This window comes from Thunnus albacares, chromosome 10, assembly GCF_914725855.1.
Source record: "Thunnus albacares chromosome 10, fThuAlb1.1, whole genome shotgun sequence".
In the NCBI taxonomy this organism is placed as follows: Eukaryota; Metazoa; Chordata; class Actinopteri; order Scombriformes; family Scombridae; genus Thunnus; species Thunnus albacares.
In genome coordinates this window covers 15,847,945-15,868,631 of record NC_058115.1, presented here as the reverse complement: position 1 = coordinate 15,868,631, position 20,687 = coordinate 15,847,945, and the positions used below count along the sequence as shown (strand labels likewise).

Here is a 20,687-nt window from a genome sequence, read left to right as displayed (position 1 = left end):
CTTTTATTCATTTCACAAAAGAACTGTGACATACAGAAGATGCCTCGTTGAATATTACAAATAGAGTTGAACCCTTTCCTTAGCTTTTGACATAGGGTCAAATTGATGACTATTTGGCACAAATGGATCCTACACACTCTTCACAGTGTTATAACCCGCAAAGGGTAGAAACAGACAGGAGCTGAGAGATGAGAAGAAATTTCTCATCTCTCATAATTACAGGTTTATTGGATATATTAATTGCTAGATTTTCTGTAATCTTTATTTTAATGACTAATTAATGTTTCTTAATGAACACATAAACCTGAATTTCTGAGAGAATCCATGTTGCTTTTTTGCCCGTTTGTCAGCAAAGGTTAACATATTGACACAGATGCACTGACATTCAGTTTGATCTGTCATCCGCCCCAAGGCAGCATTGCTGTGACTTTGAGCATCATCACTGTCTCATATAAAACAAAGAGTCAAGCCGGTACATTGTGTTCCTGCTGGTGACTATGTCAGTGCTGGTTATGGTAACGTTTTTCTACAGTAATAGTTCTTTTTCTTTAAGTTATTGTTGAACAAAGGCGAAACAGGCTGAACTGGTGAAATCCTCTCACCAAATTCAATTTTTCTGGGCAATTTTGTCTCGGACCCCCACAGAGAGCACACGGGAGGACAGATAATTTTTTGTGCTCCTCTCCTCTGCTTCCACACCTCCTATCCTCTCCTAACACATGCTGGTTGCTTAGGGATTTTCTGAGTGATTTCCTGATGAATGCCTTTAGAGCATTTGTAGTGTGATGTATTCTGACTGTCCTCACTATCAAAAGAACAGCATTGATCATACGTTCAAATACTACAAAAAACCTATGTTTACCTTTTCCTGACAAGTGCCCTCTTGAGACTGGGATATTATAATAGCACTACAAAACCACTTAGGGAGGAGGTTGTGATATTGTTGGGCATAGACCTTGTCTCCCGTCTACTACCAACAGGCAACATCGTTTTTATTTTATCAATGACCACAATCATTACCTAACTATAACCCAGTAGTATGAATTTTACATGGCTACAACAAAGCAATCCTTAAAGCAGCTATAATTGATAATTTTTATAATTACAGTGTAACAAATGACAATGTGTAATGTCAGAGGTGTCACTTGTAAGTAAGTAAGTACATTTTTTATAGAACTTTTCATAGACTTGAGTCTTTACAAGGAATAATACAACATACAAAAAAGACAGAAATCATGGTAGGTGAAGTGACAACCAAAGTCACATGATTAAGAAGTGAAAAACTAAACACACAATACACAATGAAAAAACACTAGTTGTTGAAGTGGAAAAAAACAAGGTCTAGTCAGCTGCTTAATATGGGTGTCGAACGACGAGTTACATAGGTTGTAGTGGGCAGCAGAGGCCCAATACTGTGCATAATCATGGGGACAACCTTTTTGGAGCAACAACCAGAACCTCTGTCTTATCAGCACTGAGCTGTAAAAAATTTTCTGCCATCCAGTCCCTAATAGCGTTAAGACAGTGCAGAGGCCTAGATAACCTAAAAGCCTCACTAGGTTTGAATGAAAAGTGGAGTTGGATATCATCTGCAAAAAAATAATAAGCAATATTAAATCTGTTTATGATCTGCCCCAGGGACAGCAAATATAAAGAGAATAACAGGAGCCCCAGAACCGAGCCCTGCGGGACACCACAAGACAGTGGTAGTGCTGAACCTACAGAGAATTATCACCACTTATCAATTACAGCATGTTTAGCTCATTGTTTAGCTGTCAGGCTGGAACTTTACTGTTTCGGTTAACTCTCACCATTCTCATAGTGTTTTCTTTCTACTGCAGCAGACAGCTGTTTTCAGAGAAAAAGCTCTAAAAAGCCACTGTACACTACCCGTCCAGCACCAAACAGTGAACAGACACAGTTAGCTGCTAGCTGGTGAACACAGTCAAGCATTTAGCAGCTAAAGAGCCAAATATTTCCCCCAGGAGTTGATAGAGACAAAAAAACAGAGCTATACTAGAATAAATATTGTAAATGTGAAATGAGGTGTAAATTGTTGATGGAGGGAACAACTGTTTGCTATCAACAGTTCGCCATATCAACATAAAAGGTTAGTTTATGTCAGTGTTGTGTTCACAACTTGTTTCCACTGCCCCAAGTGGCAAAAAATCATCTAATTTAGGTATAAAATACCTACACAGCACACACACACGTTTTCACTTATTTTGCCTAATTAGATCTCTCAGGACTATGGGGTTACGTACAGACTGTCATGATTGACATCTCCTACATGAACATGGACCTTGGTGAACTTGTAATTCCCATCATAGCAGAGGTCCAATTAATCAGAATAAATGAACACACCCGTGTATGTGGGCAGAGCCTTCAGAGAGATGGCAGATCTGAAAGTGTTTATGTGAATACTTTTATTCTATCACTGAAAAACGATATCTGCTAATAGGTGCACCAGATCAGGAGATGCTTATCTTATTGATATGAATCTGATGAGAATTATTTTCACTCACTGCCAGACAACACACACAACAACATAGACATCTTCACTCCCAGGCTATAAACTGCACCGAACTTGTTGACTCAGCAACCCATTTACCTAACTATTTCTTTCTTCTGTTTCTTGTATTTTTTTTTTCATTACCTTTTTTTTCTTTTCTTTTTTTAAATGTACTTATTTTATTTACTGACTGGTTTGCATACTTACTGTATATCTTCTGTTAAGTTTCATTTCCCAAAACCAAAAGATGGCTCTGCATGATGGGACCCTCTCATACTGGCCCAGGTGGCTGAGGGGGCTTGGGGGTCCTCACTGGTTTGGACAGCTTGGTGCCTGAGGGCCTAGTCCCCATTTAACCCCCCTTCAAATAAAAAGATGCTCCTCAGACCCAAATGAACAGACCCCTGGGGTAGGGGCTGTTCTAGAGGGTATTTGACCTGTAATAGGCCAGCAACCTCCTACAGGTTTGGGAGCAACCTAAAGCAGGAGAGAGCAATGAGAGCAAGGAAGGGTGTGGAGGAGAGAGAGGGAAATATGGACTGACAAGCAAACAAACTATAAAAAAAAGTGGTTGGATAGGAGTGGATGGGGGAGAGGGGGGGGTCTGTTCTGACTCATCCTGGTTTCACCCTGGGACCCAACCAGAGATTCCCCCCAACAGCTCTGCCAGTTTCCTTTTTCTTCCTCTTTCTTTTTCTCTCTCTTCTCTTTTGTCCCTTCTGCTCTCTTCCCTCTATATCCTTACACACAAACGCACATAACACCTACCCACACTAACACACACACACTCACACCCCACACACATAATAACCCAAAATTTTCTCTTTGCTTCTCCTGTTTGTACTCACCCGTTTCATATGTGTTTTCATGTTAATCACTTATCTTGCACTAAATAAAGGGAAAAAGGAAATGCTTATCCTATTTTGTCAACTTTTGAGGACTGTCTGTTTTTTGTTGACTTACTGTTTGAGGTATTATCCATTTTCTAATCACCTCTTACTAAGTTTAGTCTTCATGTGCACCTGAACAGAAACCTCATTCAGAACCTGACCCTAAATCCAAGCCCCAACAGCAAATGAGTCAATTGAAGAAGCAAATACTTGGTTGTGTTTATTTTAAAAATAGTCTCCCTCTTACATTAAAACTTGAACTGCTCGTCTTTCTTGCTCTCTCTTTGTACCCGTCTCACCCCCTCTATCTGTTTCCCTCTCTGTGCTGGCCTTCGACAGAGACAGTGTATTACTGATCATTATCTGGGCTAACCTTAAGTCAGTGCCAATCAGATTGTTCTGGAGGGCTGATAGCTTGGGGCAAAGAAAATCAAACAGAGCCTTGTATCTTTTTAATGAATCTGACCTTCTATCTTCCTCATGTCTCCTATCTGACTCTGACTCAGTTCAATTCTTTCTCCTTCTGTTACCTTGTTAAGAAGTGTCACCTCACTCCACCACCTCCATCGCTTGTCTCTGCCTTTCCATTTGCCTTCCATCTTGATCTGATCAAACCATAGACTGTATATAAAGATGGATGTGACGTCACCCATTGGTTTGCATTGGAGCCAGTGTGAAGGCCAGAGTGGCTGCTTACGGTCAGCACCATTGTTTCCATTTGGAGCCAGGATCTTCCAAATAAGAAGTGTGGGATGTTTCTTTTCACGCTCTGGAAACGCACCGCTACCTCGGACCGTAGCTAACACTAACTTACTGGGAATACTGAGCAGTGCAGACTTGTGCTAACATTAGCTAACTAACATGGCAGGTATCATTATCAAATAACATTAAACTTACCAAAATATTGCAACAATAGTCGGACTCAGTGCCAGTCCTGGAGCCAGGGAGTAAACCATTAATCATAACTGTCAATTAATGCCCACATGGCAGACATCAAAGCTACTATTCATCTTTATATCATCTTTAACAGAGCAATAATATCCAAAAAGACCACCAGTACACTTATTAAAGGGCCCGAATTTAGAGAGAATTTAGAGATTGAGACCATAATGACTCATTAACAAATTTATTGACTTAGTATTTCATGAAAGAAGTTGACGCTTTGTCAATGGGAGTCTATTGGAGCTGGAGACGTGTTGGAGCCATCTTCTAGCAGCCATCGGTGGTATTGCACTTTAAGGGACTTCTGCATTGGCTTCAATTTCAAGCCATGGTTGTTGCCACTTGGATCAAACCACGCTCCTGATGTCTCAAGGTGATCACCACCCACCTTTCCTCTGTCTGGATTTAGAATCACTCCTTCCCTTTTATATGACAAACTTAGTCAATCATTTATAAATGATAAAGGAGACCCCTGGAGAAATTCTAAGACCAATGACTCCTGATATTTGGAGTAATGTAATAGAAAGTCTGGAGGACACGTTTGTCTCATGACCTAAACCAGCTGGGAGGAATTGCCGCCATATGTAATTTGGGAAAATTTGCACTCAATTACCTCCTAATGGCAGCCACAACATATGGTGATGATTTAAGATTGTTGCATGTTTCTGCCAAAGTAAAAGGGAACAAAAAAGATCCATCATCAGCAATACGAGGGGAAAAAAATGTGTACAGTAAAATGACACTTTTGATGAGCATTTAAAAGAATGAATGATTGGTTGATGTGGTTGGGTGTTTGATTAAGTATTTGAAGACCTAATATCTTACTAAAAAAGATGTTTTCATTACATTAGAGACATTCTGAATATCAGTAAGATAAAAAAGAAATCAATGTAGCATATACACAAAATGCATCACTGTTATGTTTATCATAGTAGACTATTAAGCATCACAATTGTAGAAAATTACAAAAACATATTTGGCTTAATTTTTGGTGTTATTTTCTTTGCTTTTTGCCTTTTTATCCAGTTGAGCAGCACTTTTAACATTCAATTTCAATTTTTAACCAAAACCACAATCTTCCTCATCTTTAATATGCTCCAATTGTTTTAGAGGCCTCAATGTAACAACAAGTGGGAGGCAGCACACAAAACCTGGTCTCCAGTGTCAAAATCCTGTGCTTTCTATGCCCAAATATCCACTCTGACCCCCACACTTTGATTTTTGTGGAGTATAAGGAATGGATCCTTACGGTTGCCCTGAAGGACAAAACACATAGAAAAGCAAAAGCACAAAAGTTAAGAAAATGTGCTCCAAATCCAAATGCTACAAATTGTAAAACTTTTTTAAGTGAAAATACAAACATTAAGAAAAACATTAAATGAAATCTCAGAGTAGATTCTGGATGTTTGGATGTTTGGATGAACAATTTCTTCAAAACATAAAAGCAAAATAGAGGTATACAAACATGCTTTGTAGGCAACAGGGCTGCACAGATGATGATGATGCATCTCATTTAGCAGCAGTTTGATTTGTTGGTTGAATTGATTGTGTTGTAGTTGCTTCTCTGTGTTGGATTGTCTTTTCTGATCAATTCAAGACAGAGGCATTCTCTAATAACTAAAGATATCTGCAGTGATTAGTTTTGTCTCTGTCATATTTATATTTAGTTAATATTTAGTTAGTAGAAGTTTATCCCTCACACACACAAAAAATGAGAATAGAAAATGCTGGGTAGTGTTGGCAAGTTTTTGTACCATTTTCATCTTTGTCAGACTGGTAAAGTAAAGTAAAATTTATTGCTACATTATTGTGCGCTGGCTTGCAGTTTGGCTGTACTTTTCCACATATAGCTGGTAGTTTGTGTCTGCGTCTGTTTGTGAAAAACTGGTGGTTTCTGGGTTGTTGTTTTTTTTCCTTTTTTTTCTGCCAGTTTCTACTGACCTACTGATGGATTCACAGACATGAAAGCAGAAGCAAGGAAATGTAGGGTGAGAGGGAAGTAGGGAGAAAGGAAGAAGGATTAGAAGGTAGTTCCCAGCCATGACTCAGTGTCTGAAATGTGATCCGCAGCTCTGATCGATAGCTTCTCCTGTGTGAAAGCAGCTGGTGTTTCTGACTGGCTCTCTACGACCACTTCATCCTGGGTGAAGCTCACAGTCAAACAATCTGTGATGGGTTGGAAGCAGAGCCGATAACATCAACCCAGGCAACTCTTGCACTGTATCTCTGACTCTGTACACATGGACATCTCCACTGGAACAATTAGAAAGTAGCTGTCAAGCAGAAAGGATTTTTATTTTTTTCCAACTGATCTTGAGATCTAAAACGGCAACCTCAAAAGTTTCTAGCTGTTCTGGCTGCTGCAAATCTTAGCTACATCACCTGCATTCTCATTGCAACAACTCAATAACATTAAAATTACTAAATCTAAAATCATAACAAGAGACCCTCCATTTCCTCATGGCTCATAAGGTCCAAATGTTGTTTCCAGCTGCAATTTTTGTTTTCCCTGTGAGTCATGAGTAGTTTCATGTGGTTGCCATGGTAAACAGGTGAGTATTTACAATTGGTTTCACCAGTTGGACCAGTTATGATTTTGCAGGGCCCAGGACTATTCCCACACAATGATACGAAATCATTCCTATTACTGTGTGGTCATAGTCTGTTTCACAGTATCACATAAGAAAAAAAACATGGCCCTGTTGAGAATTTATTGCTTTATTAAGTCCTGGAAAATAGTTATAAATTGGAACATAATCAAATTAATTTGGAGCATTGCAAAATGAACATCTGCTATGCGAAGCGGAACATGAGATACGTCTTCAAAAAGCGAATTAATAATAATGAAAAACACATTTTGTCAAATGAATAATGACGAAGGCTCAGCATAATCAGCCAGACAAATAATGCATTTAGTTCAGTAGCTCCCAACAGCTTTGCTACACAGTGTGACATCTTGAAATAAAACAATGTTTACACCTAAAAGGGATTTGAATATTTTTCAGGCCTGAAGAGGTCAAACTACGCAGCATCATAAAGAAAAACAGTGAATCATCTCAACACCCCTCTGATTTTGTTACCCCTTGTAGGAGCCATAAATCACTTAGTGTACATGTACAATATACTGTATAATAAGTAGATCTGATGACCTACTGTACAAATGTTGTAGTAAAATATCTCTACACCTTAGACATACAGTACATATGGCATAATGATTTTTTTCAATCCAAAACGAAGCAAACTGTATAAAATCTGAATATATGGACATACCCTGGTTTGTGCAAACTCTTGGGTCCAGTTCTGAGGTGGGTCAATATGTTGCCTGAGTCAAGCTGTGAAGCGCTTATGAGACATTTGATCAAGTATCCTACTGACAGCAGCCACATCACTTGTTGGTCTCCACATCAAATACAGCTCTGTTGAAACAGTGCAACCTTTGCAATCACATGTGGAAAAGCTTTGATGTCGTTTCTGACATTTTTAAGCCTGTCTGACCCTGTTGTGGTTCATAAATATATAAATATATACATATATATATATATATATATAGAGAGAGAGAGAGAGAGAGAGACAGAGAGAGGGGAACGGTTAACAGGCTGTTTTATCTTGTTGAGATGTATCGCGTTGTGTCCTTCAGTTTTCAGCTCCAGCTCTCTGACTCATTGCCCTGCAAAAGGACTTGTAGCAGAAGCAGCAATGTTGGGCCTGTCCGAAACAATTTGGGTCACACCGGGAGAAAGAGATAAGACGGGTCCACTGAGACTCATTTAGGGCTGTAGTGCAAAGTCCAAGAGACTTGAGAGAAAGAGATGGAGAGAAGGTCAGAGACTGTCAAAGCAGCAGTCAAAAGGAGAAAAAGTGGAAGGAGCAGGAGAGGGACAGAGGGAGTGGATATCAAAGGGAAAAACAGAAACACTTAAATCTTTGGAGTCTATAGGGGTGTGTGCGAGGAGAGAGATGGGAAATGAAGCACTCAAAGCAATTTAGGTGAGAGAAAGAAATAGAAAGAGCTGGGCATATCAAAGTGTCTTCTAAGTCAAGAGAAACTGAGTTAGGTACAGCCAGGTGTGATAAGTGGCTTCTGTTGAATCTCAGAAAATTGACAGAGTGAGAGAGGAGAGAGATTGGACATTAACAGGCAATAGAGGGAAATGAGCAAGAAGTCCTTAAAGGCAACAAAAGAATCACAGAGGCAGAGAGTGATTCAAATGGCAATGGGTGGGAACACAATGGAAGACAATGAAGGAAAAACCTGATGTGAGGATGAAGAACGGGTCATATAACTGAATAGGAGGATAAAGTTTTCTCTGAGGGTCGTGTTCAGAAAAGAACAAGCTACAGACTCCACTTCTGCCTGAGTTTTACTCAGGAAGTGAAGACAAATAATGTTTAGCTGTTGGTATTTTGCACTTTTTTTCTCTGCTCTAGACCGTGGAAATAAAGAGCACTCTGAAGTGTTATCTGTCTGGTCCTGAAGGCTTATATTATACACACACACACACACACAGAAACACACACACGGACCACCTTGGGATTCTGGAGGTAATCTCACATGGATTGCCGGCCAGATAGATGTTATTTTTCCTCCTCTCAGCTCCCATCTGTTACGTGGGGGCATCTACTGTTTTTATAGCAGCTGCAATAATGACACAATCCCAAAATATAACTATCAAATACTGGGCGTGTGTGTGTGTATACATGCATACATGCTTGGATGCAGAACACGGTTCGATAATAGGATGGGGGGAGAATGACTCAACAAAAACTGAAACTGTTCTAACAAAGAGACGTGGCAACATCTCTCGGCCCAGAGTGAAAATACCTGCATAAAAATTCCCTCTGGCTCTGTGGCGTGCTCTTTTGTGTGTGTATGTGTGTGTGTGTGTGTGTGTGTGGTGCGCACACACCTCTTTGATGTCATGCTGCAGACGACTTTATCCACTGACAGCAGAGTGTGATCTAGGTCTTCACACAGTGGCCAATCTGCTCTGTTCTCTCCATTAGAGTAAATACCTCTGGTGTATGTGTGGTGTGTGTATGTGTGTGAGAGAGAGAGAGAGAGAGAGAGAGAGACTTTGGATGAGATGATATTTCTCTTTTTCCTGATATAGGATTCATTGTATTTGCATGCAAGTGATAGTGGGTTGTCTGTGTCTAATTTCTACTTTTTTAAATTTCTAGTCCAATATCCAAGAATTTGAAATTATTCTCTTAACTGAATCCTTGTGATTTGTATTCATACGTGACTCTTTGAACGCTCGAAACTGTTGCATGTTTGACAGTGAACCGCCTAATTTCTGAAAACAGGAGAGCCGCAGGAATGTTAACAACCTCCTTCTACATTTTCTATTTTCCACGATAAAGCCGGAGAGTTTGGATTGGCAGGCTCAGTATGAGGTGGAGAATGGCTCTTGTCCTTCAGGCACGTTATCAAGCTCTCAAAAGAAAACAGAACGGGGGAAAAAATATGCCAATCACACGCAGGACAGAGAGAGAAAGAAAGACAGAGATTGACAGACAGAGACGCAGAGGGAGACAGCAGAGGCAGAGGTCTGCTTGAATTGCAGGCAGACCCTGTCAGTCCCACAGGGCTCAAGCAACCAGGGATTTGTTAGGCAGTGACAGAGGCTGAGTTATATTTTTAATTAGGAATATCCTTAAAAATAATGTTCAGTTTGTGCTCTCTTTGGATAGTTAACATGGAGAATAGCGTCAGCATGTCTGGCAGTGTTGGATGAGCTTTCTGTTTGGCTGTGCAGCGGAGTGTGATCATGCATAAAAACACAAACACACACACATAGATTCGCCCCGGATAAAACACAATGCTCAAGTGGTTTCTCACTGCAAGATATCGCTTTATTTTCCACTTGAGGTCCAGATGACATTTGTGATTTCAAATACACCTTTGTCCATGTGTGTGTGTGAGAGAGAGAGAGAGAATGCATGTGTAGTTTCCCCACACGGATAAAATCACTCATTTGAACAGGAACACTAAATGGTAAACAGATAGAAACAACAACAGACGAGGAAACTCCTCTCTGTGTGTGTCTATGTGCGCACATTTTTGTTACCTCATTAGGACCTTTTCCAGTATAAACTCCAACCTTGTTGGGACCAATAGTCCTCATGGGGACCAAGGTTAAGGTTAGGGTTAGGCTGTCCGCAATGAATGGAAGTCAATGCAGTGTCCTAACGAGGATAACTTATGTGTCTGTGTGTGTGTGTGTGTGTGTGTGTGTGTGTCAGATGGGGTTCCTATGGTAACTGTCAAGAGATAGCAGCGGTTCGGTATCTGTTATCACTCGACTGTGTTTACTCAAGGAGAAGAGTTGGATGAGGAAAAAGAAAAGAAAGAATAAGGAAAAGTACACAGCAGAAATGAAATGAAAGTTTGATAAGAAGCCAGAAAAGAATTGTTTTCTTTCTTTTTCCTCTGATGACAGCAGCAGATTGATAGAATCCCCTCTCCTCATTATTTTGTGTGTGTGTGTGTGTGTGTGTGTGTGTGTGTGTGCGTGTGTATGTGCGTGTGCGTGTGTGTGTGCAGCCTGCACAGATGCACAGCTTCACAGTCTGGCTGCCAGACTGAAGGAGTGGTTCGGAGTTCTGCACCTCGACGCCAACAGAGACCTCATATCCTCTGACAGCTTTGACGCCACCACTGGACGTGAGTACATCCCCCCACAAGATGTGTGCGTGTGCGTGTGTGCACACAGCCCTTTGCTGTTGAACAGCTACGCTTTTCAGTCCTCATGAGAGCTGGTAGTGATGTTGACAGCGACCCTGCTCTGTTCTTTGCGATGTCAACATGTCTCAACACATCTCAGCTCAGCCACCACACACTCACACGCACTCAAATCTCAGTGTGCTACTTGAAAAAGATAAAAATCTAAATGACCAGGGCATGTCCTGCAGTTTAAAAAATGCTTACTTCAATCTTTTTTTCTTTATTTTTGCCTCTGTCTGCTCTGTTTCTAGACTTTGACACCAGCATCTTGCCAATCTGTAAGGACTCTCTGGGCTGGATGTTCAACAAACTAGACATGAACTTCGACCTCCTGCTGGACCAATCGGAGCTGAGCGCCATCTACCTGGACAAGTATGAGCTGTGCATGAAGCCCCTTTTTAATTCCTGTGACTCCTTCAAAGACGGCAAGCTGTCGAACAACGAATGGTGTTACTGCTTCCAGAAGCCCGAGGGTGAGTAAGGGAAAGGAGGAAAAAAACTTAATGTTGGAAATAGAGGTTGGGAAAGGATACAAGGGCCAGAGGGAGGGAAGTAAAGTTTAGAAGTAGTAATGTGATAAATAAGGTTTATTTTATTGTGCTTATTTCAGACCAGTCAATTTCTACACAATGATTATACGACACAACAAAGGTAACAAAATGCTCACTTGAAGCAGTTTTTAGTTACTGCTGAAGTGGTTGGAAACTAATTGAAGGCAGGAAAGTGGAAAATCAGTCTCCAGGAGATTTTAGTTTTCTACAGCCTGGATTTGATTTTGTAATTTCGGCCATCTTTCCTATTTGTTATGATGGCATTTTACTACATAACTTCATTACTGAGATTTGGGGACATGATGACATCTCTGGTGCAAGACAACAGGAAGATAAGCAGTGAAAAGATCAGATCGGGTTGTAAACAAGCCAATTTTACCACACTTGTTTAGAAGAAAAATACAGCAAATGTTAAGACTATTACATCATGTTTTTGTTGTAGAAATCCATGAGGTTTTGCTGATGACTTACTGGTTGAGCTGAGTTATTCTGTACCTACCATTCCCAGTTTTTCTATGTAATAAAAAAATATTACTGACATTTTAGGTGTGCTCATTTTCACATTCACCTCTAATTAAGTGGTATAGACAATATGGTAAAACTGTAGGTTTGTTCATAGCCTGCGTGATTATGTGTGCTGTGCGCTCATTGTTTTTGCCCTTGTGTAGCATATTACCATCATGTCTCCAGATGTTGCCAACTGAATTAGTGTCATTAAAATGTGCACAACCAATAGGAATTATGGCAAACACAATAAAACCCAGGTTGTAAAACGGTACATTTTCCTGTGAAGATCATAGTTTGATTTGGGAAATTGTTGGCAGTTATGTTCAAGTATGCACAATTTGCTCTGATTAGGCTAAAACAAGCAAAATTAAGACTGTGGTCCTTTAAGGGGATGATGGACTGGAAAGGACAAAGAATAGATTCAGGCAAAGACATAAATTGTAGTAGATGTGAGGACAGTGGCTATTTAGGAGGATGGATAGAGGAATATAAAGAGAGGGTGACCAATTTAAGAGGATGTTAGATGAAAGTGAGAGTAACTATAGTTGATAAGACAGGGAAAGAGCTGTTTCAGTTCAATTATGTTGGCTGGAAGAGAGGAGGAGCTCTTTTAATGAAACTATTGTGTATGTTCTCTGTTTGTAGGATTGCCTTGCCAAACTGAGAAGAGCAGGATCCAGAATCAGAGTCGAAGGAAGAGCCTCATAGGTCAGTTTGGTCGATTGACAGCTGACAGTAACTTACTGCTGTCTAAGCACACAGCATGCTCACCTTAAACTCTGTCACATACACACTGAAATGACGATGTGTATCTCTGGTTAACATTTTGTCAGGTAGAGCTGCCGCAGCATTCATTTTTTCCTTACTGCGCATATTAGCAAAGTCATTCAAATCGTTGTGGTAACCTCCATTAAAAAATAATTTAAACCTCAGATGTTATAAAATAATTGGTTTCTAAATACTGTATTGGCCTGAATATAAGGCGACCCTGATTATAAGATGACCCCTCCCCCTTCCCACACCTGTTTTTGGAAAGTATAGTATAGTTACATTCTCGCACTCTCCTACCAGGCTCTTGGAAGTGGTAAAAAATTATTTTTAAAAATTTATTCTCTCCGGCAGTTAGCATTTATAAGTGCCTGTTTGTGTTTTTGAGCTCCTTATCATCTATCACAGTGGTATTTGGCAGCTTGACATATTCTGTTTCTGCAGTAGAGACATCAGAAGACACTTTGGACTCGTTTTCACTTGTTGTGAATTTTATTTCCTCTGTGGCAGAAAAACACGTTGCACAAACCTTCAGAAACTCCTGCAGGTGAAACTGGACTAATGAAACACTTTTAGTGCTGACTGACTCTAACACGCTGACTATAAACAGACTTTAAGACACTTGCTAGCCTAGCAACATTAAGGCTACAAACAACCCATAATGCAACACTCCATGTAGGAGTCAGTTTTACACCAGTACTTTAATCATTCAAAAACAATATCTGATGTTTTGAACAGGTAATTGTCTAGACCCCAAATATAAGAAGACCCCACTTTTTCAGATGTATTTCAAGGAAAAAAAAGTCCTATATTCAGATTATATTCTTCTATAGACTTTTCGAGTTCCGCAGTCTATTCTTTATAGCCTCTATAGTCTAAATGTCTATTTTTATTCCAGTGTTGTCATTAAGAGGCTGACTTTGCAGCAGGAATACTGGTCGGCATTTGGCAGTCACGTCTTTCTTTTTGTCAAGCCTGTGAGAATAACTAATGTCCCATCGCTTGAGCCGCTCACTCAGCAGTGAAGCGGTGATCAGCTTGACTCTGCTGTGGGCGTGATGTGATTGCGTTACCGTGGTAATGCGGTAACCGAGGCAGCTCTAGTTTCAGGTAGTTAAAAGGAATGAGTAGTATTAAACATACGGCACACCCACAATACGAAGCACATCCTGACATTTTGTACGTATGTCATCCGTCCCCGTCGGGCAGATCATTCAGTGTTTCTGCTCACAGCAAAACAGCTTGAAAAATGAGCTCGGACTGGGTCAAATGAAGGTAACGGAAAATGGGTGTTTGTTTGTGTGTATGTGTGTGTGTGTTATTGAAAGTGACTGCTTCCCCTTAAGCAGAATGTATGGTTGTTGTCCTGCAGCCTTCACAGCAGTAATTGATTGTTGATCTCCCTCTGTGAATACACATGAACTTCAGTCACAACTACAGGACACATAACCTCTGCTGAGGAGGGATCAGATTCCACCATCTAGTTTTGTCAGTCTAATATTCTCAACGCTTTCTCTCTCTCTTTTCTTACCTCCTTCTGTCACTCGTTCTTCTCCTCTGCTGTTCTCCATCTTTAGGTTCCTATATTCCTCGCTGTACTGAGGAGGGCTACTTCAAACCAACCCAGTGTCATGGCAGCACTGGTCAGTGTTGGTGTGTGGACAAATACGGCAACGAGATCGCTGGCTCCAGAAAACAAGGCAACCCTAACTGCGGTAAGACCACCACACACACACACACACACACACACACACACACACACACACACAGTACACTAACACATGCACACACCCACATTCACGTTCACTATAGCTAAACAAGGGTTTGGGTTGTGTTGCGTTTGCCCCCAATTTGTCTTGCTGTCTGTCAGAGTTAGCGCTTTGATCCAGGTGGACTACTGCTCTATGTCTGTCTTTTCTCTTCCTTTGTAATCTGGTGCTGCTGCAGATGAGGAAACTGCAGAGTTTCGTTTTAAAACATAACATAATTAAACAAAGACAGCACCACAATCACAACACTGTTCTATTTCTTTGCTCAACATCTCTCTCTGTCTCTCCTTATCTTTACCAGTATCTACGCATCAGTGATCATTTAAGCATGCCTCTGGAGCCAGTCATATGTCTGTTTCTATCTGCCTCTGATATTCTGCTCACATAGCTTTGCTAAAACACCAGCATCTTGCAAGTCAAGTAGGGAAATTTGTCACACTTGTCAGCAGAGAGCGATATCAAAAGATTTGTTAGAATTTGTGGTGGTGACTTTGTTGCACCTTTTGGAGGAGAATAAACACTTAAACTGCTGGCTGATGCTGGCCCAAAAAAGATGCATTTAGACAAAGAATAGCATAGTATACAAGACAGCAGTGGGAATTCAAAGGGAATGGTCAAAAAGCCAGAACAAGTACTTGCTGCAAATCAATGGCGGTGGAATTTCATTGTGGGGAAAAAAGACCAACAATTAGCAAGAAAGAATGCAGGCAGACTTACTGATTACCAATCAAACAGCCAACTCACAGTCACAGATTATGGCTCACTCGAATGCCAGTCTAGTCCAAAGCCAGTAATTGCAGCTTCCAATATTGATGAGTTGTCTCTCTAGCCACCCCACACACACACACACTCACACACTGACAGCAGCAGTCCTTTGTCTCTGGTCTAACAAGCTAATCTAACTCTGGCTGAGTGGCCTCAGGCTGAAGTAGCCCGGAGTTCTCCAATACCGATCTGCATAGAACAAACAGGTAGCAATGCAGCAGCTCTTCACTCAGTAGCCTAAACACAAGGACACCAAGCTGATTTTAACAATATAAATGCCACTCAACCAGAGTGCACTTGTACCTAGGTGTAAATTTGGCTGTTTTGAACTAAGTTCAGAAGGATTTTTAGGTCCCAGGTTTGTGAAATGCTGAAGACAGCAGCTGTGATAATGATTCTTGTTCAGCTCTGACTCAGCACTCTTAGAAAAAGATAATTTCTTGCTTATTTGCCGAGTGCGCTATTCAACATGACCAATTCAAGGTTCACAGTTTTTCAGGTCCATCTTAAAACAACAGTCAGGTGTCCATATGATCACTGAAAGAGGATTTCATTACTGTAACCATTCTTCCTGTTCATACTGGCTATTAAAAGATCCCCTTCAAATGGGCTTTTAATGTAAGTGATGGGGGCCAAAATCCACAGTGTGTCTACACAGTCATTTTGTGTAAAAATGCATTTAAAAGTTTATCTGAAGCTTGTATGAGAATTCAGCAGTCTGAGTCAGTCATATCAAGTGGATATCAGAGCCATATCAAGTATAGTAACAAAAAGAGGGACTTCGGCACTAAAAAGACTAACATCAAAAGATACTGACTTGATTTGACTAATTTGGACAGCTGAAGCTTCATATTAGCTTTAGATAAACATTTAAATATATTTTTGCACAGAAGGGTTGTTGATTTTGGCCCCCATCACTCACATTGTAAGTGCATTATGAAGGATCCTCTAATGGTCAGTATGAAGAGGAGGAATCATTATGACAAGAAAAACCTATTTCAATGTTCATTTGGGCACCTCACTGTTGTTTTAGGACATACTTGAAAAATTATGAACCTGTCCTTTAAACTCTGTAAAATGAATTACACCGACTCATTACATTTCTTTGTAGCATTTAAATAGGTCATTACACTAGCATGTTCACACAGGGAACATATCAATATGAATTTCCTACATTTGTGCATACTATTTGTGAGAGAAGGCACCCGTGAGCCAATGAACCTACACTACTTGAATCACACACCATACAGACTCCGTTACACAAGGATCTTTCTGTGCTTCTAACCTGTCTGGTTATGCTGTTATGTTGTTTGTGCGTCTCCCTACAGACGAGGACCAGGAGACATCGGGGGATTTTGGCAGCGGCGGTGCAGTCATTCTCCTTGACGACCAGGAGGAGGAGCCATCACAGAGCGGGCGGAGCCGGCAGAAGAAGCGACGGGGCCGGATCCATCCCCGAGGAGCCATTGAAGATGATGAGGACGAGGAAGACGATAAGGATGATGAGATCGGCTACGTTTGGTAGCTCCTCTCCATTTTACTCTGCCATCAGCCGACCAGGAAACTCCGTTAACTCAGCACAGATCTGAAGCCATTCCAATTTCTCCTCCAGTTACCTTGGCAGTGGTCCATCTTTTGGCTCCTGAACTTGCTCCTGTAATCCCTGTCCCTTATCCAAATCTCTCTCTTCAGTGAACCTCATCCGACCTCTTCCTTTTTAAGTGTTTTGCTCTTTCCTCAGACAGAAAACAGAGAGCCTATTAGATTTCAACAACAACTATCAAGCCCCTAATCAAGCTCAAGCTGTCCACTTTCTGCTTCTACCTTCCCTCAAAACCTGCGATCTTTAACCTCCTCTGACATGGGCTCACATGTCTATTTTCTCTATTATCCCCTCTATCTACTTCTTTCTCTTATTCTGTCTCTCTATTCTATCTCTGTATGTCCGTGTCAGAGCCTCTGGCCAGTCTGTGAGCCCAGATACATTAGCTGATGTATTGGATGTAAATATGAATCCTCCAGGAAAGCCAAATTGTGGATTACCTTTGCTGTTCTTCCATCAGCGGTTCATTATCATGTTCTGTGTTCCACCGTCGGGCTCCTCCCAGTGTTCAACGATGTTCTCCGCAAACCGCTGCCACACTCCCAGGCTCTGAAATACTCCCTCTCTCTCTCTATTACTTCATGGAAGATTGTAAATTATTTAATCGTTGATCTTGAATGTCCCAGAAAGCCCAGGAAGCAATGAGAATAATGATGTATTGTCGTTGTTGTTGCATGTTTCTCATCGTGTTTCTGTAAAAGAGAGATTTACCTGGCCAGGTCTAGCTCTATGCATCTCAAACAGAAAGTGATGCCTATTTGGCTGCTACAATACTTTGTTGCTATGTTGATGCTGTCTAGTGTCTTTTTGGTTCTTCTCCCAATCTCAGGAGGTAGGAAGTTGCATTGCAGAGCAGATAGCAGTGTAGAAAAGCGAACTGCAAAGGCCTACAGTCCAAATCTGCGGCGTCTCAGCCAGCTATTCTTTTATTAATTGGTCAGTAGGGCTGCCGAGGCTGTTTGACTGTGCATGGACACTAGAGGAAGATGCTGCTCCTGAGCTGGGAGGACACATGAAGTCGGGGGAGCAGAGAAGAGGCTCTGTTCTGCCTCCCAACATTGGATATGTTCAGTGATTTAAATTGAAATCTTCACCATGTCAACTAAGTGAACTTTTCTTTGTAACTTTGAAAATTTAAGTAAAGTGGCACTTTGGGTGTCTTTTGAAACTTACAGGTCTGTGTCCATGTGTCTGTTGTTCACATCTCTTTCCTCACTGTGAAACCACACACAGTAATTGATTGTTTCTCATGCTTATGGTTTTATTTTTCTTGAAGCTCCAATTTCTCTCGCAGTAAACAATCAAATCCCTCCATCAGTTCTGAACTTTTCCAGCCTTGAGAAAGCAGCAATTGTAGCAGCAGAAAATACTCTTTATCACTTGCCTTTGAGAGAGAAGAATCACAAAGGCAGCAGTGCCCAAAAGAACATAAAAGCTTAATGAGTGTTATTGCAATATCACTGGCTAATGGGACAGCTGACCCCACTGGCTTGAAATAGCCCACTCAGCACTTTGGAAACACATTGTACAAACAATCGGATGCTAAATGAACAACAGAATCTTCTGGCTTGAAACAGCACATTCAGCAGGTCACAACACTGTCAGATACAATAGACAATGGACTTAACTATGTGCATCAAATTATGCTCGGAGCTGTGGATAGTTCATAATCACCCAATTCTGCGACCCTGGCTAGTGCAGCACTTTATTCTGTCCTCAGGCCACATGACAAAAGCTGTAAAGAAAACGTCTCATTCATTCCTCTGTTTAATCACATGCACAGTCTGCTGCTTTATCCTGCATTGTTTTTTAAAGTATGCACATTTTTGATCACGTGGCAGTTTATTTCCTCTCCCAACTTGAAACTCCAGCTACCACGAGACACATTTATTACAAACCAGCGCTCACTTTCAACCCTCGTCACACTCACTCTCATTATTGTTTCTATTTCCTTGCTCTCCCCCACTCATTCTCCTGGAGTGACTTCCATCTTCATCTCAGTAAGGGAGGTGCGTGGTTGTGTTTTATCCTCAGGGCACTCCGTTCCTCTGTTTCATTTCTCTATTGGTTGCTTTTTTATTATCCACAGATGGCTGCTCTATCTCATTGATCCTCCCATCGGCCCAGGGTCTCCATGGAGACCGGAGATTGGTCCCATTTTTGGGACAAAGGGTTTTTAGACTTATTTTTGTAGAAACCTGCTGCCTGCTTAAAATGATGCTGATGAGAGTTGTGAGAGTCAAAACAGTAAACCAAAACAATCAAACGGAATGACACTAAACTCTCCGCAGAGCTGAGGGGCACTGCAGAGTCAGGTGATTGTCTGTGGGTTTGTCATTATGAACGGCACATTTCACATCACATTGAGTCATTTTATCCGTTGTTCATTTAAAATGATTGAGTATAGCAGCTTTAAAGCAGCCATGCTTTCACCCACTCAAACCAATATCCTGTTATATAAAGCTTGAATTTGGGCTGCATCTTCTTAATATTTAGAGGTTTAGAGCACTTAAATAATAACAACAGGCTGCAAATGGAGTCTGCTCATACTGTGGCTTCATCTTGCACACTGGACCATGTGCCAAGATTGCCACTTTCATAGGTGAAAAGGTCCAAATGGTCTTCCATGGTCCTCAGGGTTCAGATTGCTGCTTCTTCTTCCAAGTAGCTTTCATTGTAGTTGACCGATTTAAACATGCAACCACATGGGAATGCAATTAACTACCTGACAGAATAGAAATCCAGCAGTGCCCCAGAGCCCGAGGACCAGATTTGAGGATCACTGGTCTAAAACCTGCCTATGTAATTGGCAGAGACATTGTAATAAGTAGGGATCATCTCTCCCTAATCTGTCACAGCCCACCACTTCCACTCACACTCTCTTACATGCTCGGCTGCCACTGCAGCAGCCAGCTTGTGGAGCATCTGAACAGATCAGACCCCCCTCATGCCCCCCTGGTGGAGGTTTCTTGGATCATTCATGTCGATGTGGTAACCAGCAACACTATTCCAATATGCAAATTTAGAAAGAGATCATACTGTTCTCGTTAACGCAACGCCAGTAAGGTCCCTCTGGTAGCAGTAAATTGTAGGGTGTATCCCTCTGCTAAATAAATTAAACAGGAAACAACTCATAAGCGGTTCCAGTGACTTCACCCCTGGCAACGGTGATAAATTAAATTGAAACTTTCTGATGAGCAGTCAGGCGAAACCAGAGCACATTAAAAGTAGTGTCGCATTACCCTCACACCTATAAATGTATTTACCTATTTGGGTTTTCTAATTTATTTTCCTCTCATCTGATTGCTGCTACTGTATATTTCAGAGCCAGCTCCCACCTTGTCCACCAGGAGCTCTAATGCTATTGTCACTGTGTTTCTCCCTGAGACAAATCCATTATTTTTCATGCAACACAAATGTGACTTGAATTTCTAAACGCAGTGTGTGACACCAGTGCCCTCTGGTGGTGTGTTGCTGGACTAGTTCACATTACAGTTGGTAAAATATGGTTTTTAGGGGGTTCTCTATTGGCTTAATGGTTAAAGGTGATGACCACTGATACAAGTCTGGCCATTTCTCTCTCTCTCTTCATTTCCTGTCATCTAATAAAAGCATAAAATGCTCCCAGAAAATACACTCATGATGAATAAACC

General features: G+C 41.1%; 1 protein-coding gene across 3 annotated transcripts in view; it reads left to right on the top strand.

Annotated features, from left to right (window-relative positions):
• spock1 (SPARC (osteonectin), cwcv and kazal like domains proteoglycan 1) overlaps window positions 1–18,206 on the top strand; it is a 111,120-nt gene extending 92,914 nt beyond the window's left edge. For all 3 annotated transcript variants that reach the window (XM_044364168.1, XM_044364167.1, XM_044364166.1), the window contains 5 exons: window positions 10,892–11,011; window positions 11,323–11,544; window positions 12,775–12,837; window positions 14,475–14,612; window positions 16,760–18,206. In XM_044364168.1, coding sequence (XP_044220103.1) covers window positions 10,892–11,011; window positions 11,323–11,544; window positions 12,775–12,837; window positions 14,475–14,612; window positions 16,760–16,956 — 740 coding nt within the window. In that variant the 3' untranslated portion in view covers window positions 16,957–18,206. The remainder of the gene's footprint in view (window positions 1–10,891; window positions 11,012–11,322; window positions 11,545–12,774; window positions 12,838–14,474; window positions 14,613–16,759) is intronic.
• The last annotated feature ends 2,481 nt before the right edge of the window (window positions 18,207–20,687 follow it).